This window comes from Notamacropus eugenii, chromosome 1 (assembly GCF_028372415.1).
Source record: "Notamacropus eugenii isolate mMacEug1 chromosome 1, mMacEug1.pri_v2, whole genome shotgun sequence".
Lineage (NCBI taxonomy): Eukaryota > Metazoa > Chordata > Mammalia > Diprotodontia > Macropodidae > Notamacropus > Notamacropus eugenii.
The window spans coordinates 567,837,069-567,855,977 of NC_092872.1; the positions used below are offsets into that span (position 1 = coordinate 567,837,069).

The 18,909-nt window shown below is 38.2% G+C and overlaps 1 protein-coding gene across 1 annotated transcript in view; it reads left to right on the forward strand.

Moving 5' to 3' along the window:
- Positions 1-18,909, forward strand: part of MYOM2 (myomesin 2) — a 161,063-nt gene that overhangs the window by 48,753 nt on the left and 93,401 nt on the right. The window contains exons 9-11 of the mRNA XM_072634369.1: positions 710-874; positions 9,202-9,363; positions 15,569-15,710. Of these exons, the coding sequence (XP_072490470.1) occupies positions 710-874; positions 9,202-9,363; positions 15,569-15,710 (469 nt within the window). The remainder of the gene's footprint in view (positions 1-709; positions 875-9,201; positions 9,364-15,568; positions 15,711-18,909) is intronic.

Below are 18,909 nucleotides of genomic sequence, written 5' to 3' on the forward strand. Positions count from 1 at the left end.
TTACTGACCCTGGGCAACTCATTTAACTTTTCTGTGCCTCAGTTTCCTCATCAATAAAATGATAGGGTTGGATTCAATGGACTTTAAGGTCCCTTTTAAATTTATTTTTCTATGATCCTTTGTATCCTGCTGTAGGCTTTTAGGTTGTCAATTCATAAACTTTCCTGACATTCATAATAGTTTTTTTCAAATGCTAGATATACATGCGGAAATGGTGAGTGAGCAAATGTTTGAATGTGTCTTAGGTTATTCCCTTGACTATATTCTTAGGTCAAATAAAAATTAATTGATTTGGGAGTTATCTTAATAGTGGGGATTATGGAGGGGCCTTAGAATTTATCTATTTTCCAAATTTTAAAAACCAAGTCCCAGTGTTATTAAATGATTTTCCAAAGGTCTTTTAACTAGATAGTGACAGAATCAGGTCTTCTGCCTCCAAGTATGGTTGATTTTCCATGAATTATATCAAATAACCTCTTATACTCCTTTCTCTGTTCCCATCCTTAGAATAGGTAATTGAGAGACAATCATGTTTCCTGATTCCTTAGAAGTAGTTGTTTTTGGATACTCTTGTACAAGTGGTAGCTCATACTTTTAAGTAATAACACTGTAAAGCAGTATTCTAAACGACCTAGCTTATGTCTTTTGCTTTAAAAATCTATGTGGACTGCCTATCATTCTTACAGATGCCTGTTACTCATTTTTGCAGTGCCCTTGTCATCTGTAATTCCTTATACCCATTTTGATGTTCAATTTCTGGAGAAGTTTGGGGTCACCTTTAAAAGAGAAGGTGAAACTTGTACTCTCAAGTGCTCTCTGGTGGTTACTCCTGACCTGAAAAGACTGCAACCTCGAGTTGAATGGTATAGAGATAGTAAGTACTTTTACTTCTGTCCTTCTGAAATCTGTGATTTTGTTAGTATGAGTATCTCCTCTAACAACAGACATCTTCTGGTGGCCAAGCATCTCTGACTTTGGCTAGGCTTGCTCTCAGATGGTAGTCTATCCCAGGGTCTATTCTCAATGCCTTTCCAGTTTGGTAGGACCATGCAGTTTTCATTTTTTTGTCATTGTTTTTGAGAGCCCAGTGTCACCTCCACTTTTTACTTAGGCATCAGAAGAGGACTTTAGTAAGAATATATTTTTTAAAAGTTGGACATGTGAACCTACAGAAAGGAGATTATTTGGGCAGTTTCTCACTTATCTCCGAGTTCTATGCATGGAAATCAAAACTGATTCATTTGTATGGATTTTTGCAGCACTTTTACTACTTTTTCAGATAAATATTTGACTACACCATTACCTGAAGGCAGCCAAAACTGTGTTGAGTGACTAGATAGAATTTGGCAGCAATGTAATTGACCTTGAGAGCTATCCAAAGGAATTGTTGACAGGTTAACTTTGGGGACTGAATTTAGATGAGTTCCCAGAAAGGAATTTCTATTGCTACTTAAGAAGAATATCTACCTGACAGCCGCCTTGAGCCAAAGAAGTGTCAGTTGTACTGTTGTTTCCCTTGGCATGGTAGTAGGAAAAGTATTCTTTACTTGCAGATTTTTGAAGATCAAAACCAATCTGCCTCACTCCTGGGTTTTTCCTGAGTTGTTGCTAGATATTTGAGGGAAATATTTACCACTGTCGTCATTGTCATTTGGTTTGTGCATTTCTCCATCCAAAATACCAATATTCATAATGTAATACTATGTGCAGAGCATTGTTCTGTGGTATGAGCAAAATTTCAAGTACTTGCTTTATGTATTAGGCCTCCTGTTTTTGTTGTTGTTTTTTGTTATTGGTAAGGAAAATCCCTCAGCTAGTGCAAGTTGACCTGCTCTCTCTGGATAGTCTTAGAGAATTTCTGATAGCACTGAGACTTACCCAGGGTTACATAGCTTGAATATGTGGCAGACAGGACTTGAACCCACGTCCTCTCAACTTCAATATCTGACAATAAATATTTTAGTAGTTTAGATGGAGAAGGAAAGCACTAGGGACTAGAGACGTCTAGGAAGGGTTCATGGAGAAGAAGAAGAAGTTTAAATTGGGTTATAAAAGTAAATTTAGGGCTTGAAGGGATCTTAGAAGTCATAAAGTCCAATCTTCATGAGAAAATTTAGGATGGGAGAAGTTAAATTACTTGGCAAAAGCCATACAAGTGTTAAATGAAAATATCATGTGTCAGATTTTAGAATTCTAAATTCAGTGCTCTTTCCATCAGTAATATTTTATTTTGTGGAGAAGAGGGATGTTAAAAGAAAATCTTTGTTTGGTCCTTGCCCTCAGTAATGAAGCAAACCCAGGAAGAGAAAATTTAAAGGAGTTTATTGTAGCATCCAGGGCAGCTAGGTGGTATAGTGGATAGAATGTCAGGCCTGGAGTCAGGATCAATTTGATCAATTTGAACTTCATAAGTTCAAATCTGGCCTCAGACACTTATTGTGTGACTCTGGGTAAGTCCCTTAACTTTGTTTGTCTCAGTTCCTCATCTGTAAAATGATCTGGAAAGAAATTGAAAACCAGTACAATATCTTTGCTAAGGAGAACCCAAATGGGGTCACATAAGAGTCAGACACAACTGACATGATTGAACAATAACAATGAAAATTGTAACACCCAAAACAAAAGTGCGTTGTATAGGGCCAGGTCACAATTTCAACATCCACACATTCCCCCTTCCTCCCACTCCCCATCCCTTTATTGTGTTCATCCTTCATTTTTGAAGAGGACCATGACATCAGAGAAATGATGACATGACTTGCACTTGACTTTGTTTTGAGTGAGGGAAAGCTGTGCAAGGTCACCAGCCTCACTTTCTCCTCCTGAGCCATCTGGGTCCAGTGACCAGATATTCATTAGGATGACTGGAGTTGGCTTAGGATGCAATGGGAGACCTTTTAGGCTAAGGCCTTTTCAGGTACTCACTTAAAGTGAGGTAGTGCCCATTTAGTGAATAGGCCTCTTTAAAAACTAGTCAGGTGGATGGCCCCTTGAATAGAAAAGAAAAAAAACACTGGCAGGGGCAGGAGCCTCACGGTTGTTGTTTGGAAGAGAAACTGTTACTATTGGCATTCACTCTAAGCTAGGAGGATCCAAAAACAGCTATTGAGTGGAGATTGGACAGGAACTCCTTGTTGTTCGATCCATGGGCTGCAAAATGTACTGGGTTTTAGGGGAGATGAAAGAAAGAGGGGAGATGAAAGAAAGAAAGGAAGAAAGAAAGGAAGGAAGGAAGGAAGGAGGAAAGGAAGGAAGGAGGAAAGGAAAGGAGAGAAGAGGGGAGGAGAGGAATCTAGCCAATGTACCCCAAATTAACTGGGAAGCTTCTGGCTTTATAGGCAACTTTTCAAATTAAGAGCAAGACAGTTCTCATAGTTACCTGTTTTCAAAAGGGGACATGCCATTGCTCTCAGCTACTCCCTCATTACCATACATTTTAGGGAAATGAGATGAGAGATAAAAGGGATAGAATGAAAGCCCATGAGGCTACGTGCATACTAGCAGGTAATGCCAAGGACCAGGGGATGGAATCAAACTATTTTTGGGGGCACTCAACAGACTAGTTGACACAAGAAGACAAGAAAGACTGGGAACAATGGGGTCATTCTGACTGAGCATGGATTTCAATATGGGGAAGGATTTTTCCAGGGAGGAGGAACAGTATATAGAAAGGGAAGGAGACACAGAAGTGCAAATGCTTAGTGGGATTTCTGGTTAGGTTATTTATAAACATGACAATAATTTCATATTAATTATAAAAGGTTGCTTGAATGAGGGGAAAATCCTCGTGGATCTGTAGCATAATTTGATGCGGGTTAGAGAAGCGGAGAAAATACATAATTTGTTGAATTAGAATTTCAACAGGAAAAAAAAGTCCCCATAATACCTAAAAATGATACTAATATCAACCTTTGATGGTAGAGAGTGCCTGGATTTCAGATTCCAAGGAACTTTAATTAACTTTGATCAATTTGAGTAGAATATATTTATAGGAAAATTTGCTGAATTTACACTCCACTTTCAGTCATTCTTGTGATATTTGAACGTGATTTTGCCATGAAAGCTGCCCATCATAACCAGTCATAATCAGATCTTTTAGATTTTGCTATTTAAATGTAAAGCTATAAGGACAATTGTCTGTGGTTTGTTCCTAGTCATTAAAATGCAAGAGGATATTTTTACTATTTCAAATTAATAAGCTGCAAGCCACTTGATGGAAAGTAAGCCCCAGAGGCAATGTCAGTCAGTTGAGTGAAATCCTTTAAAAAAGTATGGAGAAATGGACTATGCAAATTGGAAATCTGATATTAAAGACAATTTAAAATGAATCAACCCTCTGAGGCTATCATACTAAAGCAGTCACATAAGAAAAAATCCAACAAACTATTTACATAAAACCACTCTTTTTGGTTGACTCAAAGTCACTTTGGATATTATTTCTGCTGCTGATGTTGTATTAATGACACCATTACAGCACACAGATATAAGTCTCAATTCATAGTTCTGGTTTTAAAAACCTTAAAAATTCTGACTTCTTAAAAAACTCAGTGACAATGATGAGCCGTGAATTGGTTCTAGTTTAGTGTGAATACTGGCTGCAAATTTTAATAATGGTCTTTTCCTTTAGTGTAAATGAGGAACTCCCATGAACAGGAAAAAAAAAATCCAGATTTTTTTTTTCTATTGATAATCATCACAGAAACATGGATAATTTGCAAATCATTTACAATGTCCATTTCCTCAGGTTCAGCAGTGGTGACCTCCCAAATTAGGTTTTTCTGTGCATAATCTTTAGCAGGCATTAAATGAATATATGCTGATTTGAACAGAGAGGTCCACTATCTACATACATGTGGAATATCTATACTTATGTATTGTAGTGAGCTAGATGACATTTATAAAAGTGAGATATTTTCTGATAAATAACTCCAGGGGAAGTTAGGTTTGTTGTAAGAAAAGTACCTTTGTAACATTAAAATGTTGGTTGTTTTTTTTTTTTTTTTAACACTCCCTCAGGGTTTACTCTCCCAATTTCCATTTGTTCTAGCAGACTGGTTTTCTAGAAGGCAATAACTACTTCTCCTCTCAGGATTATAGGGCTAATCCTGAGGGACTGGGTCTATTTTTCTAGCTCTTTTGATCACAAGTCCCTGTCTGATCTTTTACTCACTGATTACCAGCTATCCTGACCTAATTAGCTCTTAGAAAGGAATATTTTCTGAAGTGGTATATTAAGAAGTTTGCACAAAATATGATCACTTCAAAATGGTGGCATGCTCGTAATTGAAGTAGAGCCCAGGGAGCAACGAACTCAAGCTTAAAGATCTCATGTGCCCAGAGAGAGAAGCCTGGTTTCTGGTAATGGATATCCTTGTCTTCCTTCATAGAGGACTTAGAAAATTCCCCAAAGGACCATTCTTTTCTGGCCTCTGAGGGTTGGTGCCTCTGTAGAGTCCATAGCTCCAATTCCCTCTGCCCTGAAGGAGTCAACTCTCAGAAAGCTCCCTTTCCTTGGTGTTTCTAGTTTGTCCTTTTTTATGTCCTGGCTGAAAGTATTTGCTATTGCTCTAGACTCTTGCATGACATGGTCTAAATGTGGGGATGACACTCCTTCTGGCCTTATTCTCCACCTCTCCTAGCTACCCTTTCATTAAGCAAAGCTGTCTCCTCAAAGTACTTGGAAACATTCTGCTCCCTGCTGGAATCCCTTATTTGATATACATAAGCCCAAGGCTAATTCTGTAAGCCAAAAGGCAATACATTGGCTAGGTATTGTCTGATTTCATCTAACACCTCAAAGTATTTCACTTCTCCCAAATTGATTAAGGACTTGTTTATACTTAGTTATACCTTAGAGTGATTCTGTAACGCAAAGAAGTATTCTCACCAGATAAATGTATCAGGGTGCAGAATTCTTTGTATAGACAGTTTGTACTGGTGATTGTTTTCCTGAGAGTCATGGGAGCTGGGTGAATCTGGCCCATGCTCTAAATGCGTCATGTCAATCTTTGTAGCTATGCTTATGTGGAAATAGGCAATTCACTTGGAGAATCTCAAAGTTGCTATGGTCACAGGATTGAGTCAGAAGAGACTTTGAAGGTCAGGTAGTAGAACCGCTTATGTTAGGGATGCAAAAATTGAGGTTTAGAGAGATTCAAGTGATTTGTCCCAGGTCATAACTGTCAGGATTCTGTTTGGAGCCTAGGTCCTCAGATTCCAAGTCTAGCTCTCAGTCCTCTGAACCACACTGCTTATTGTAACATTTCTTCCTTTATTAGACTGTAAACCTTCAAGGAGCTGAAATTAAGGACTTTTCTTTCTTTATGTCTCTTCTCAGTATCTAATATTGTTTTCTGAAGGGAAAATCTGTTAATTAGAGAATTGTTCAAATGTCCAGGTAAGTTGTACAGAGCTAGTGAAGAAAGATTATAGTGTTGTTCAGTGGTTGAATTAATGAGAGTCATGTGTGTATTCGTTCTTCATTGCTGAAGAAGACCATGCCATCAGAGAAATGATGACATGATTTGAACTTGACTTTGTTTTGAGTGAGGGAGGGCTGTGCAGGTCACCAGCCTCACTTCTCCTACAGAACCATCTTAATCTAGTGACTAGATATTCATCAGGAGGACTGGAGATGACCCAGAATGAGGCAATTGGGGTTAAGTCAGTGGCCCAAGGTCACATAGCTAGTGAATGTCAAGTGTCTGAGGTGAAATTTGAACTCAAGTCCTCCTGACTCCTGCACTGGTGTTCTATCCACTGTACCACCTAGCTGCCCAGCTAATGAGAGTCATACATTTGGAAGAAATGCAAAAGAAAGTCTCTTTCCTCAAATTATCATTATTGTTCCTAAAGTCTAGGATAGTTTAAGCCTAGAGAGACAACTGTACTCCTTCCCTTTTATTTCTAATGAGAGGAAATGCTCAGATGTATGATGCTCAAGTATATATCCACACTTGTATATGTATATATGTATACATACACATATGTTTCTTCCCTATGGTTGGCAGGGTCATAGATCTGGAAGAGACCTAAGAGACCATCTAGTCTAAGGATGAAGAACCTATAGCCTCGAGGCCACATGTGGCCCTCTAGGTCCTCAAGCGTTGCCCTTTGACTGAATCCAAATTTCACAGAACAAATCCTTTAAGAAAAGGAATTTGTTCTATAAAACTTGGATTTAGTTAAAAGGCTGTACCCAAGAACATAGAAGACCACATGTGGCCTTGAAGCCAAAGGTTCCGTACTCCTGATTCTGGTCAAACTCTCTCATTTTATAGATGAGAAAATTGAGTTCTGGAAAGGTTAAGTGACTTTGCTAAGGTTAAACACTTTCTTCTCAGATTATAGCAGTGGGGATATTTTCAACAGAATGAAATGACTGATTTCCTCCACAACTCTTTTTCCCCCTCCCTTTTCCCCTCCCCCAGCCAATCTCTTCTGCTTGGGCCTATATGCACTAACTACCTATTTGATATCATATGGAAAATTTCTTAGTGGAGTCTTAACTTTTAAAAGCAAAGATCTATGTGTAGTAGAAAACATTATGCCCACTAGCCTCACAACTCTTGGAAATTACCACAAGCAGCATCAGAATGAGGGGTAACTAACAGAAAAGCCTATCTCCTATGTGACCTGCTTTGAAGATGGCTTGAGTTACATCAGGTTTAAGAGAAAGCTTGCCTTAATGTGTCAAATGCTGAGCATGTAGTCAAGAAGATCTGAAGTCAAATTTTACTATAGATACTTCCAGGTTGTGTAAACTTGGGCAAAATATTTAATGAGGCTTGGTTTCCTTAATTTTAAAATAAAGACACCATACAGAGTTATTGTGAGGATGAAATGAAGTAATGTGTATAGAGTGCTTTGTGAACCTGAAGTTTTATATAAACGTGATTATTATTATTTCACGTTGAGGATTTTGGCTATCAAAATTATGCTCTCTAGATTAACTCTTTAGTAATCATTTAAAAAAATGATACAGATGAAATAATCACAGGACTTAAATCCCAAATGGACATTTGAGATCACTGAGTCCAAATCTTTCATTTTATAGATGAGGAAATAGGAACCTAGAGATAAAATGATTTGCCCCAGATTATAAAAGCCAGGAGTCTCTCTGATAAAATATGCTACCTCTCACAAATGTTAATTCAATACCATCTAATTAAACACACATTCATTATTAATAATCAAATAAGACAGTATTGTAAAGTGATTAGCACACTGCCTGGCACATGGTAAGTGCTGTATAAATGTTTAGCAATATTGTTGTTGTTATCAGCTACTACAGACAAGGTTCTAAACTCAGGGACTGAGGTGACAAAGGGAGTACAAAAAATATAAATCCTGCTCTCAACTTCTGATGTAGTGAGGAAATTACACACACACACACATATGTGCATATACATATAACATATACACATGTGCATGTGTGTATATACCCTTTATGCATGTAGTATATATGCACACTATATACACATACACATACAACTGCATACATACACGCATATATGATGCCATAAGGCAAAGTTGGAGGCAGCCAAGCAGTTCAATGAGTAGAGTGCTGGGCTTGCAGTCAGGAAGATTCCTATTCCTGAGTTCAAATATACCCTCAGACACTTACTAGTTGTGTAACCCTGGACAAGTTCTATTTACCTTGATCCACTAGAGAAGGAAATGGCAAACCACTCCACTATTTTTACCAAGAAAACCCCAGGGAGAGTATTGGCATGCTGTGGTCCACAGGATCACAAAGAATCAGACATGACTGAATATTTAAACAGAAATACAAGGTGGTGTATGACTCAGTGGAGATGAGTGGCACAGACATGAAGAGCTATGAATTCATAAGAGAGACATATCCCTGTGTTGGACAGGAAGGTTTCATGGAAGATGGAAATGGAGCAGGGACCTAGCATTGATTCTGTAGGTGTATGGATAAGCCTGTGTGTTACATTAATGTATTTGTTACAATATTAGTAAAGAATGTTCTAGAATTTTAAAATATGGAAATATATTCAATCACAGAAAAGAGAAAATGAGAAAGCAACCCCTTCTAAACTTAAAATAATAATTTAACAGACTGGTTAGTTTGCTGCTTAAATGTTTTTGTGTGTGTGTGTGGAGGAATTTGAAAACTGGGAAGAGAAGCAAATATCCCCAGATAGCCTGATGCCAATCTGAAATCTGAATGTTTTCCAGGTGTATTGCTGAAAGAATCTAAGTGGACAAAAATGTTCTTTGGAGAAGGACAGGCCTCGCTGTCATTTGGCCACCTGAATAAGGATGATGAAGGCCTTTATACTTTAAGGATCATTTCAAGAGGAGGCGTGACTGATCACAGTGCTTTTATGTTTGTGAGAGGTAATGCTTTTATTGTCTTACTTTTATCTTCACTTTATGGATCTGTACTTACTAGAGGCTAGGGTTTCTTACCTTGTTTTCCGATGATGGACCTTTCAGACAGTCTGGCAAAACCTATGGACCAAAGGGAAGGGAATAAGAGGAGGGAATGATAAAAGGGAGGGCAAATGGGAGTGGGGGGAAGGGGCAATTAGAATGTATGCCATCTAGGGTGGGGAGAAACTTTGGAACTCTTGTGGAAAAGAATGTTGAAAACCAAAAATAAATAAATAAACAAACGCACAAACAAACAAAATACCTGTGGACCTCTTCTCAGGATAATTCTTTTATATGTGTAAAATAAAATACAGAGTTACAAAGGAAACTAATTATATTGAAATATACTTGTCATAACATAAAACAAAAGTTCCTAGGCCCCATTATTAAAGGATATTACTTCCTCTGCACCTTCTTGTCCTGAAAGATTCCTGTCCACCTTTTCCCCTTAATTTCCCATGAGACATTTTCTCATTACACTATAAGGCAGACCTCTGCTTCTTATTTTTGGTTCTATGTATATATAAAATTTATTTTCAGTTTTCAACATTCACTTCCATGAGATATTGAATTCCAAGTTTTCTCCCCATCTCTCCTCTCCCCCACCCCAGGAGAGTATGCACCCCAACCACACTTTTACTCAAACTGCCCTCCCTTCTATCACCCCACCCACCTTCTCCCATCCCTCTCCCCTCTATTTTCCTGTAGGGCAACATAGATTTCTATACTCTGTTGCCTGTACAACTTATTTCCCAGTTGCATGCAAAAACAATTTTTAACATTCATTTTTAAAACTTTGAGTTCCACAGTCTCTACCTTCCTCCCTCCCCAGCCACCCTCACCAAGAAGACAAGTGATTTTATATAGGTCATACATGTGTAGACATGCAAAACACTTCCATAACCGTCATGTTGCAAAAGACTAACCACATTTCCCTCTATCTTGTCCTCCCATCCATTTATTCCATTTTCTCCCTTGACCTGTCCCCCACAATAATGTTTGCTTCTGATTACCCCTTCCCTCAATCTGCCCTCCCTTCTGCTATCCTCCCTCTCCTATCCCCTTCCTCCCACCCCACCCCCCACTTTCCTGTAGGGTAAGATAGATTTCCATACCCACGTGAATATGTGCTATTTTCTCCTTAAATGAGGGTAAGGATCACTTATTCCCTCTCACCTCTCCCTTCTTCCCCTCCATTGTAAAAGCTCTTTCTTGCCTCTTTTATATGAGATGCTTTACTATATTCTACCTCTCCCTTTCTCTTTCTCCCAGTATATTCCTCTCAATACTTAATTTTATTTTTAAAGTATCCTCCCTTCATATTCATCTCACCCTATTCCCTCTGTCTCTCTCTCTCTCTCTACCTACACACACACAAACACACACACATATATACACATGTACATACATATGCATATACCTTTACATATATAATATACAAATACATATATAGACACATATATACATATAACCCTAACCCTAAATGCACTTCTCCTCCACCATCTTTGCCCTGCCCTCCAGATCTCTGGTTCTTTTAATGTTTCTTAGGTACTGGTGCATCACTGGAATTTACCCTTATTGGCCCTCACTCATATGTGAGGAAAATAATGGTGCTGCCTAAATAGACTCACCTGACAACTGGAAATTATGAAATGTTCATTATTATTTTTATACTTTAGAGACTAGATCTAATGGCCGCAGTGTTAAATGACACAGTAAATGCTATTCTAACCTGGTAGTTCTACTTGCCGAGGAACTATTTCTTGGGCACACCAAGCTACAAAATATATATTTTGAAATGGTGAACCATAATCATAGCATGTAGTAGAGAATTAGGATGTTTGGAAGTAAGGAATATTAATTACACATATATGCATATATATGTATATATGTGTGTGTATGTATATGTATATACATATAATGTGTGTATACGTATATGTATATATAGGATGTATCTGAATGCTTCCTACTTTCTTTTTTAAAATGGACTTCATTGATGCCTTCTGTTTAATATGACCTACATTTCCACCTGTATATTCTTCCTTTCTCTTGTCCCCAGAAAGCAAATTAACAAAACCAATCAACACATTGAAAAAAAAACTGCTATATGCAATATTCTACACCTTTGCAAAAGTAAAGGAGAGAATGAGGGCTGAGATATCTTTTCATAGCTCTTATTTGGCCTAATTTACCTTCTCATAAACACCTAAATAATTGGGAAAAATAGTCAATGAAGGAATAAGGTTCAGTTAGTCATATAGAATTTTCCCCAAAATCTTATAACTTGAAATATTTCCCAATCACATGTTTGTCTCTTGTACACTATCAAATGGTGTCCTTGTGTGTTATAAGAATCCATGTGCTTCTCCTTCAATTGGGTCTTATGTCAGGGTGAATACAGCCCAATACTATTAATCTGTATGTTATAGAAACCCACCTAAGCATCATTGATGCATCTTTAAGATAGGGACAATAATAGTTCTCCCATCTACCTCATGTGGTTGTTGTGAGCAAAGGTTTTCTTTTTTTATAAACATTAGAGCCCTACAGGAATGCTAGTTATTATTATTTTTTACCATCTTTTTTTTCTTTTTGGATGGACCTTTGATTTCATTTGTGTAGTGAAAACCTCATGAGAAAACTCTTCCCAATGCAAATCAGTGTCTGTTGTTCTATGAGTCTTAAAGAGGTTTCTGGGTTATTGACTTGTCCAGGGTCATACAGAAAGTATATGTCAGAGGGGACTTGCCCCCTTGGAGTCTTCCTGACTCCAAGACTCAGTTTTCTATCCACTCGGTTATCATGTCTCATCATTATCATGCCTTTCCTGCTTAAATGGTGAAGGTCTTCAATATTTCTTTCAAAATCCTTCCCTCCCATTGCACTTCTGTCTGAATATAATGCAAATTAAAGTATTTGTGACATGCTTACAATATGCAAGGCACTGTGCTGGATTGGAGCTTCAAAGAGGAAAGAAAAATAATCCTTGTTTTCAAGGAGATTATGTTGCGGAAGGGAATAGGTATCCAGATAAGTAGATAGAAGGTAAATTGAAAAGACCAGAGCTCTAAAAATTGGAGACCAGGACAAACTTTAGATAGAAAGTAACATCTGAGCTGAGGTTACAGGGAAGCTAAGGGTTCTAGGACATTTAGGTGAGGAGGGAGGGCATTCTAGGCATGTAGGAGTGTGTTTGTCCTTTGTTGTCGAAGAAGACCATGCCATCAGAGAAATGATGACATGACTTGCACTTGTCTTTGTTTTGAGTGAGGGAGGGCTGTGCAGGTCACCAGCCTCACTTCTTCTCCAGAGCCATCTGAATCTAGTGATCAGATATTCATCAGGATGACTGGAGATGACCCAGGATGAGGCAATTGGGGTTAAGTGACTTGCCCAAGGTCACAGCTAGTGAGTGTCAAGTGGCTGAGATGAGATTTGAACTCAGGTCCTCTTGACTCCTGCTCTAACCACTGCACCACCTAGTTGCCCTAGGCATGTAGGACGATCTGTGATAAGACATAGAGAAAATAAATGGAATTTTCTTTTCAGAGAATAGCTAACAGTTCAAGCTGATTAAGACAGAGAGGGGATAAAAGGGAATAATGCAAAGTAAGTCTGCAAAAATAGATTGGATGAGAAGAAAATAACTACTCATGGTCAAAGTGGCATCATATGACCACTCAGAATTATGGGTCATGGCTGTGTGTCTCAAGTAAGTTCCACTTCTACATGCCATCATCCCCTTCCCCTTCTGCCCCCTGCCCCCTATATCCTCTGTTGCATACACCTTCCATACTGCTAAACATAGAAAGTTGTAGAATATTTTTTACTTAAAGGAGGTCAGTCACAGCTGAACATGAGACAATTATTGTCCCTGAGGTTTTCGTTACTTTATAAAAGATCTGTGTCCTAAGTCTGCTTCTCTTTTCTTGTATCTCTAGGTCCTGTCTAGCCTCTGGGGCCCTCAGATTTGCCCAGCATTTTTGCCCTAGGGTATCCCTCTTCCCTGGATTATTAGAGATGGAAGAGGCCTGAGAGATAATTTAATGCAAGCCCTCTTTTATAGATAAGAAAACTGAGACCCTGAGAGGTGAAAGACTGACCCAGCTTGAATGGTTAAATCCATTCTTTTCACCCACATTCTCTCTCCTCTTGTCTAGCTGAGGTGCAGTGGTGTCTACAGACACCCATAGGAATATTTGTACATTCTCTTTGACCTTGTCTTATTACTTTCCTTGCTCTATGGAGGGAGAGAAAAGGAGAGTGCGACCTGAGCAAGACAATTTTCAGATCTGCTTCAAATGCATTTGGAAGAGGGACCCCTTAGTAAACTGTTGACTTTACATGGTTAGGAGAGCTCAGCCTCATATCTTTGTAAGGTTACTTTAACAAATAAAACTGCCTGATAGACATTCAGGGTTTTTTCTTTTGGGATAACAGGTAAATAGAGGAAGACAGAAGGAGAAAAGACCTTTATATACCTACCAACCTCTGTAAATTTTCCCTATTGCCACCCAACTCCCCACCTCCCCACCCTAACTCCAGACTCCTAGGATCTCATGTGCCTTTCCTTACAGGAACCTCTGAGATGAGGTTGATCCTCCTCCTCCTTGTTCTCCTCTAGCATTTTGTAAGGTTTGCAAAGTGCTTTTTATTTATTATAATCTCCTTTGATCCTCCCAACATTTCTGGGAAGTAGGTGCTCTTATAGATGAGGAAACTGAGACAGAGAGAAGTTAAATTACTTGCCCAAGGTCATGTTACTGGTAAGAATCTGAGGCTAGATTTGACCTCTGGTCTTCCTAAGTTCCTAAGACTTTCTCAGTTCAGTGGTTTATCCACTGTACCCTCTAACTACCCTCATGGGGTCTTCATCAATGTGCAACAACAGTTGTAGGATTGGGATATTTTGCCTTTTATGTGAACATCCAGAACATAGCATAAGAGAAGAAACTCATTAGCAATAAATGGCTTTAGTTTGAACAAAACAGGAAAATATAAACTTTTAACGTCAACATTAGGCAATTTTACTACTGGCTAGGTAGACATTAAAATGTACCTTCCATTTTGTGCACATAGCTGATGGTAAGACTCCCTCCTACCCCTAACCCATAAAATGTAATCAACATGGCATCGTTTAAATTGTCTTGCTTGTTCAGCACCACCAAGAAGAAGAAAATGATGCAAATATGGGGGAGTGAAACCATTCAGATTATTTTTTTCCTGTATATTTTAAATGAAAGAGCAAATAGCTGGCTCAACAGTAAGATATTCTAAGCTTTTAATCTGCTAAAGGGAATTGTACAAGAAGCTGTATGTTTACATGGTTAAGTATGCATAATATAGCCATGGATATGTGTAGAGATACATATTTTAGACTAGACAAGTAAGCATGTTTCAGTAAATTAGTACACTAAAGTAGATTTGTTGACTTTCAGCAGATTTGGACTTAAAATTTAAAATGAATGAAATTCAAGACAGAGGGTCATAAAGAGAGAGGAAGTGAATGAGTGAAAGGCTGGCCCAAACATTGCTCAACATTCCATAAAACATGATCAAACTTAGAATGGTTTAGGGATTTTGAAAAAGAAAAACATCTGAATGGATTTTTATCATGCTTTGACAAGGCGAACTGTAGCACAAACAAACAATGATTCCCCTCGCTGCTATTTTATTCTAACTGGAAACAGAAGAAATGGAAATATTACATTTTATGCTTGTGTGATTTTCCACTTTTTGGGTCAAATGATGAGTGACCATGGAATTGGGAGTTTGTGGAGAAGATACAAATGTTGTGAGCTTAACCAACCAAAACTCTGAAATAAGGTCTTAAAGCTTTCTCATCAAAGGTTCAGCTTGGTAACTGGGGTTTGTAATTTTTTTTAGAGGAGTTTGCTTAAGAGGTAACATTAGAAATTATACAGTAAGAATAATTTTTCCCCCTCAAAAAATCTGACATGGAATTCTGTAACAAGGGATGTGTAATTTTGGGTACTAAATAACAGGCCATTATATTAAAGCAAAATAAATATTTTGCTGATCCTATTTATTTGTTGTTCTAAAACTATGACTATTAAATTAATTATGTTCTGGAAGATAGCACTGTAAGTGGGCTACATGGTTACCCCTCTGACTTGACCAGAAATACACTTTTTCCTGTCTGTTCCAGATGCTGACCCATTAGTTACAGGGGCCCCAGGAGCCCCCATGGATGTGCAGTGCCATGATGCCAATAGAGATTATGTCATTGTGACGTGGAAGCCACCAAATACAACTAGTGAGAGTCCAGTAATTGGCTATTTTATTGATAGGTGAGTAGACATCAGATTTTTCTGAGACTAAAATGGCATCCAGAATTTTATCAACAATCTCATGAAGGCTACATTAGAATACTTTGCATATTAATTTTTTGTGCCACTCCAATTGAGTATATGGCACCCTATGGTTTAGTATTGTTATTTGCCCTGTGGAGAGCAATTTTGGTCACTTCACTTGTCCAATAAATTGCATCAACATGGTCACACTGTTTGTGTATGTATTAATGGGTTAACCTTCCCCATTAACACACACCTCCTCATTCCTCCTAAATCTTCCTAGTTAAGCTTTATACATTTATGTGTGCTAAAGGTCTAAGCTTGTTTTGATGCCATATGGAGTTGACACTGGGTTCTCAAAGACTATGCCATTAGAGCACGCACTCTAGCAAGACTTAGAATGTGGATCTAGTGATGAAATGTATTTCTGTTTTACAAAGAGCAGCCTCGCTATCCAGAGAGAACCTTATAATACCATTTTGGACAATGTGTGCGTGTGCGTGTGTGTGTGTGCGCGCGCGCGCGCGTGTGTGTGTGTGTGTGTGTGTTTGGCCACAAACTGCTTTAGAGTACTTTGTACTAAGTTATAAAGGACTTGTTCTCTGCATTTGCAGAGAGGACAAGAACTGATGAAATTATGAATCTCTAAAATATTGAAATATCTGTAATAGATAGAAATGAAGACTTGCTTTTGAGGACTTTATACCAAACCCTTTCTTTTATCGAAGGTCCAAAATTCAAGCATAATTGCATGTGATAGCTAATTAGTGAGTTTACAGGTTTATGCCGTATTTCTCAATTCTTTTCTTGCTCTGTTGAAAAATTTCAACGTTTTTCAAGAGATTTGACATGGAGCTTATGCAAATATTAAACTAATCATTTAGTCCTAGAAAAATTAGCATCTTTTGGCTAATTTTAATATGAGAAGAATGATGTCATGGAAAGAGGAACTGGCTATGAGTCAGTCAATAAACATTTATTAAATACCTGCTATGTGCCATATACTGCATTAAGCACTAAGGATACAAAGAAGGCAAGAAACAGTCCCTGTTTTCCAGGAGCTCACAATCTAATGGGGGAGACAACATCCAAACAATTCTGTACAAAGCAAGCTACGTAGAGGATTAATAGGAAATACTGGAGGGTAAACACTGGAATTAAGAGAGTTTGAGAAAGGCTTACTGTAGAAGGTGGGATTTTAGTTGTGACTTGAAGGAAGCCCAGAAATCCAGGAGGTAGAGGAGGGAGAACATTCTAGGCATGGGGGATAGCCAGAGAAAAGTCCCTGAGCTGAGAGATGGAGTATCTTGTCTGTGGAACAGCAAGGAGGCTAGTGTCACTGGGTCAAAGAGTACGCAGAGGGATGTGATATAAAGAAGGAAGAAGACTTGAAGGGTAAAGGAAGGGTAGGTTATAAAGGGCTTTGAAGGTAAATAGAGGATTCTGTATTTTAACCTGGAGGTAATAGGAAGCAATTAGAGTTTATTGAGTAGGTGAGTAACAGGATTGAAACTGTACTTTGTGAAAATCACTTTGGTGGCTGAATGGAGGATGGTCTGGAATGGGGAGAGACTTTTAGCAGGCAGACCAGACCAATCAGAAGGTTATTACAGTAGTTCAGGTATGATGTAGTGAGTGCATGCATTAGGTTAGTGGCAGTATCAGGGTAGAGAAGGGGACATATTTGAAAGATATTGCAAAGATGAAATCCATAGGCCTTGGCAACAATTTGGATATGCAGAGTGAAAGATAATGTAGAATCAAGATTAGAACCTAGGTTATGATCCTCAGTGACTAGAAGGATGATGGTGTCCTTGACAATAGTGGGGAAGTTTGAAAGGGAGAAGGGTTTTTGGGGAAAGATAATAAGTTCGGGTTTGGATATGTTGGGTTTAAGATGTCTATTGTATGTCCAATCAGAAAATCTGGACATTGTTCCTGGCTTCAGCCTAAGTAGTAGAATACTGGACAAGTCACGAACTCTTTGAACCACAATTTCCTTTATTGTTTTATAAGATAATTTTTTTCTGACCCATCTCACAAGATTTTTGTAGGGGTCAAATGAAATAAAGATTGTGAAAATATTTGCTAAATTTTAAAGCATAATAGAAAAGTATTATTATTGACTTAGCGATAGCAGGGAAAAAAAGGAATTTGAACAAATCCAGTGAACTCATTCTACTACGTAATCTCTAGGACTCAATGCGCAATCACATTTCAAACACATAGTCTCTCTTATTGCAATCAATGACCCATTTAAAGCAAATACTCTTAGAAGTAGGATTGTAAGAACATTGTTGCCTGAAGTAACAGGAGATAAATTTCAAATGACAGGTATTTAGTGGATCATAGAACTGGGATTGGAAGGGATCTTAAACATCATCTTTTCCAATGCTCTCATATGTTAGGTAAAGAGATGCATGCCCAAGTGGTCAAATTATAACTCCATTAAATCTGTGTCATCATCACTTGAATACAGACTCCAGAGGTATATACCTTCTAAGATTTCTCATTCTATGTGACTCTGATCCATGTTCTCTTCGAAATCCACCACCCAACATGATAGGGGCCTTCCTTTAGATCTCTTGACATTAAGTAGACACTAATAAAATAGGTTGTTGTTGAATTGTTCTATTAAACATTTATACCAGCCACATATCTCTCTATTGCTCTCTGGTCGACCAACAACTTTAATTCTTGAGAGACTATGGTATTCTATATTTTACAGCAATATCACACTGCCAGATAGGTAATTGAGGCAACTATAACCGGTAATCACATCAGTTAGTGAGCTTCATGTTGGCAAACTATTTGCATTTTCTACCTTTCAACTTGCTATTCTCGCACCATGTAGAGCCAACTAAATTAGGAGTTACCCTTTCTATGAAATAAAATCATCCACTTTCTCTTTTCTATCTCCTTTTCTGCTTTTCCTTCTTAGGCTCTTTTTCTTAATTTGTCTTCTCATCTCTTTCTTCCTTCACTCTGCCTCTACTTCCTTTCTTCTTCTTCCTTTTCTATTTTTCCTCCTCTGTCTCTTCATTCTTGAGTTATCCCTTTTTGCCCTCCATTTTTCTCTTTTTCCCCTTTCTTCCTATACCAACCCCTCCTGTTCCTGATCCTCCTCTTCTGGCAACTCTGGCATCCTTAGCTTTCTGCCTTTCTTGCTACTAGGCCCCATCCACACCCACCTAAG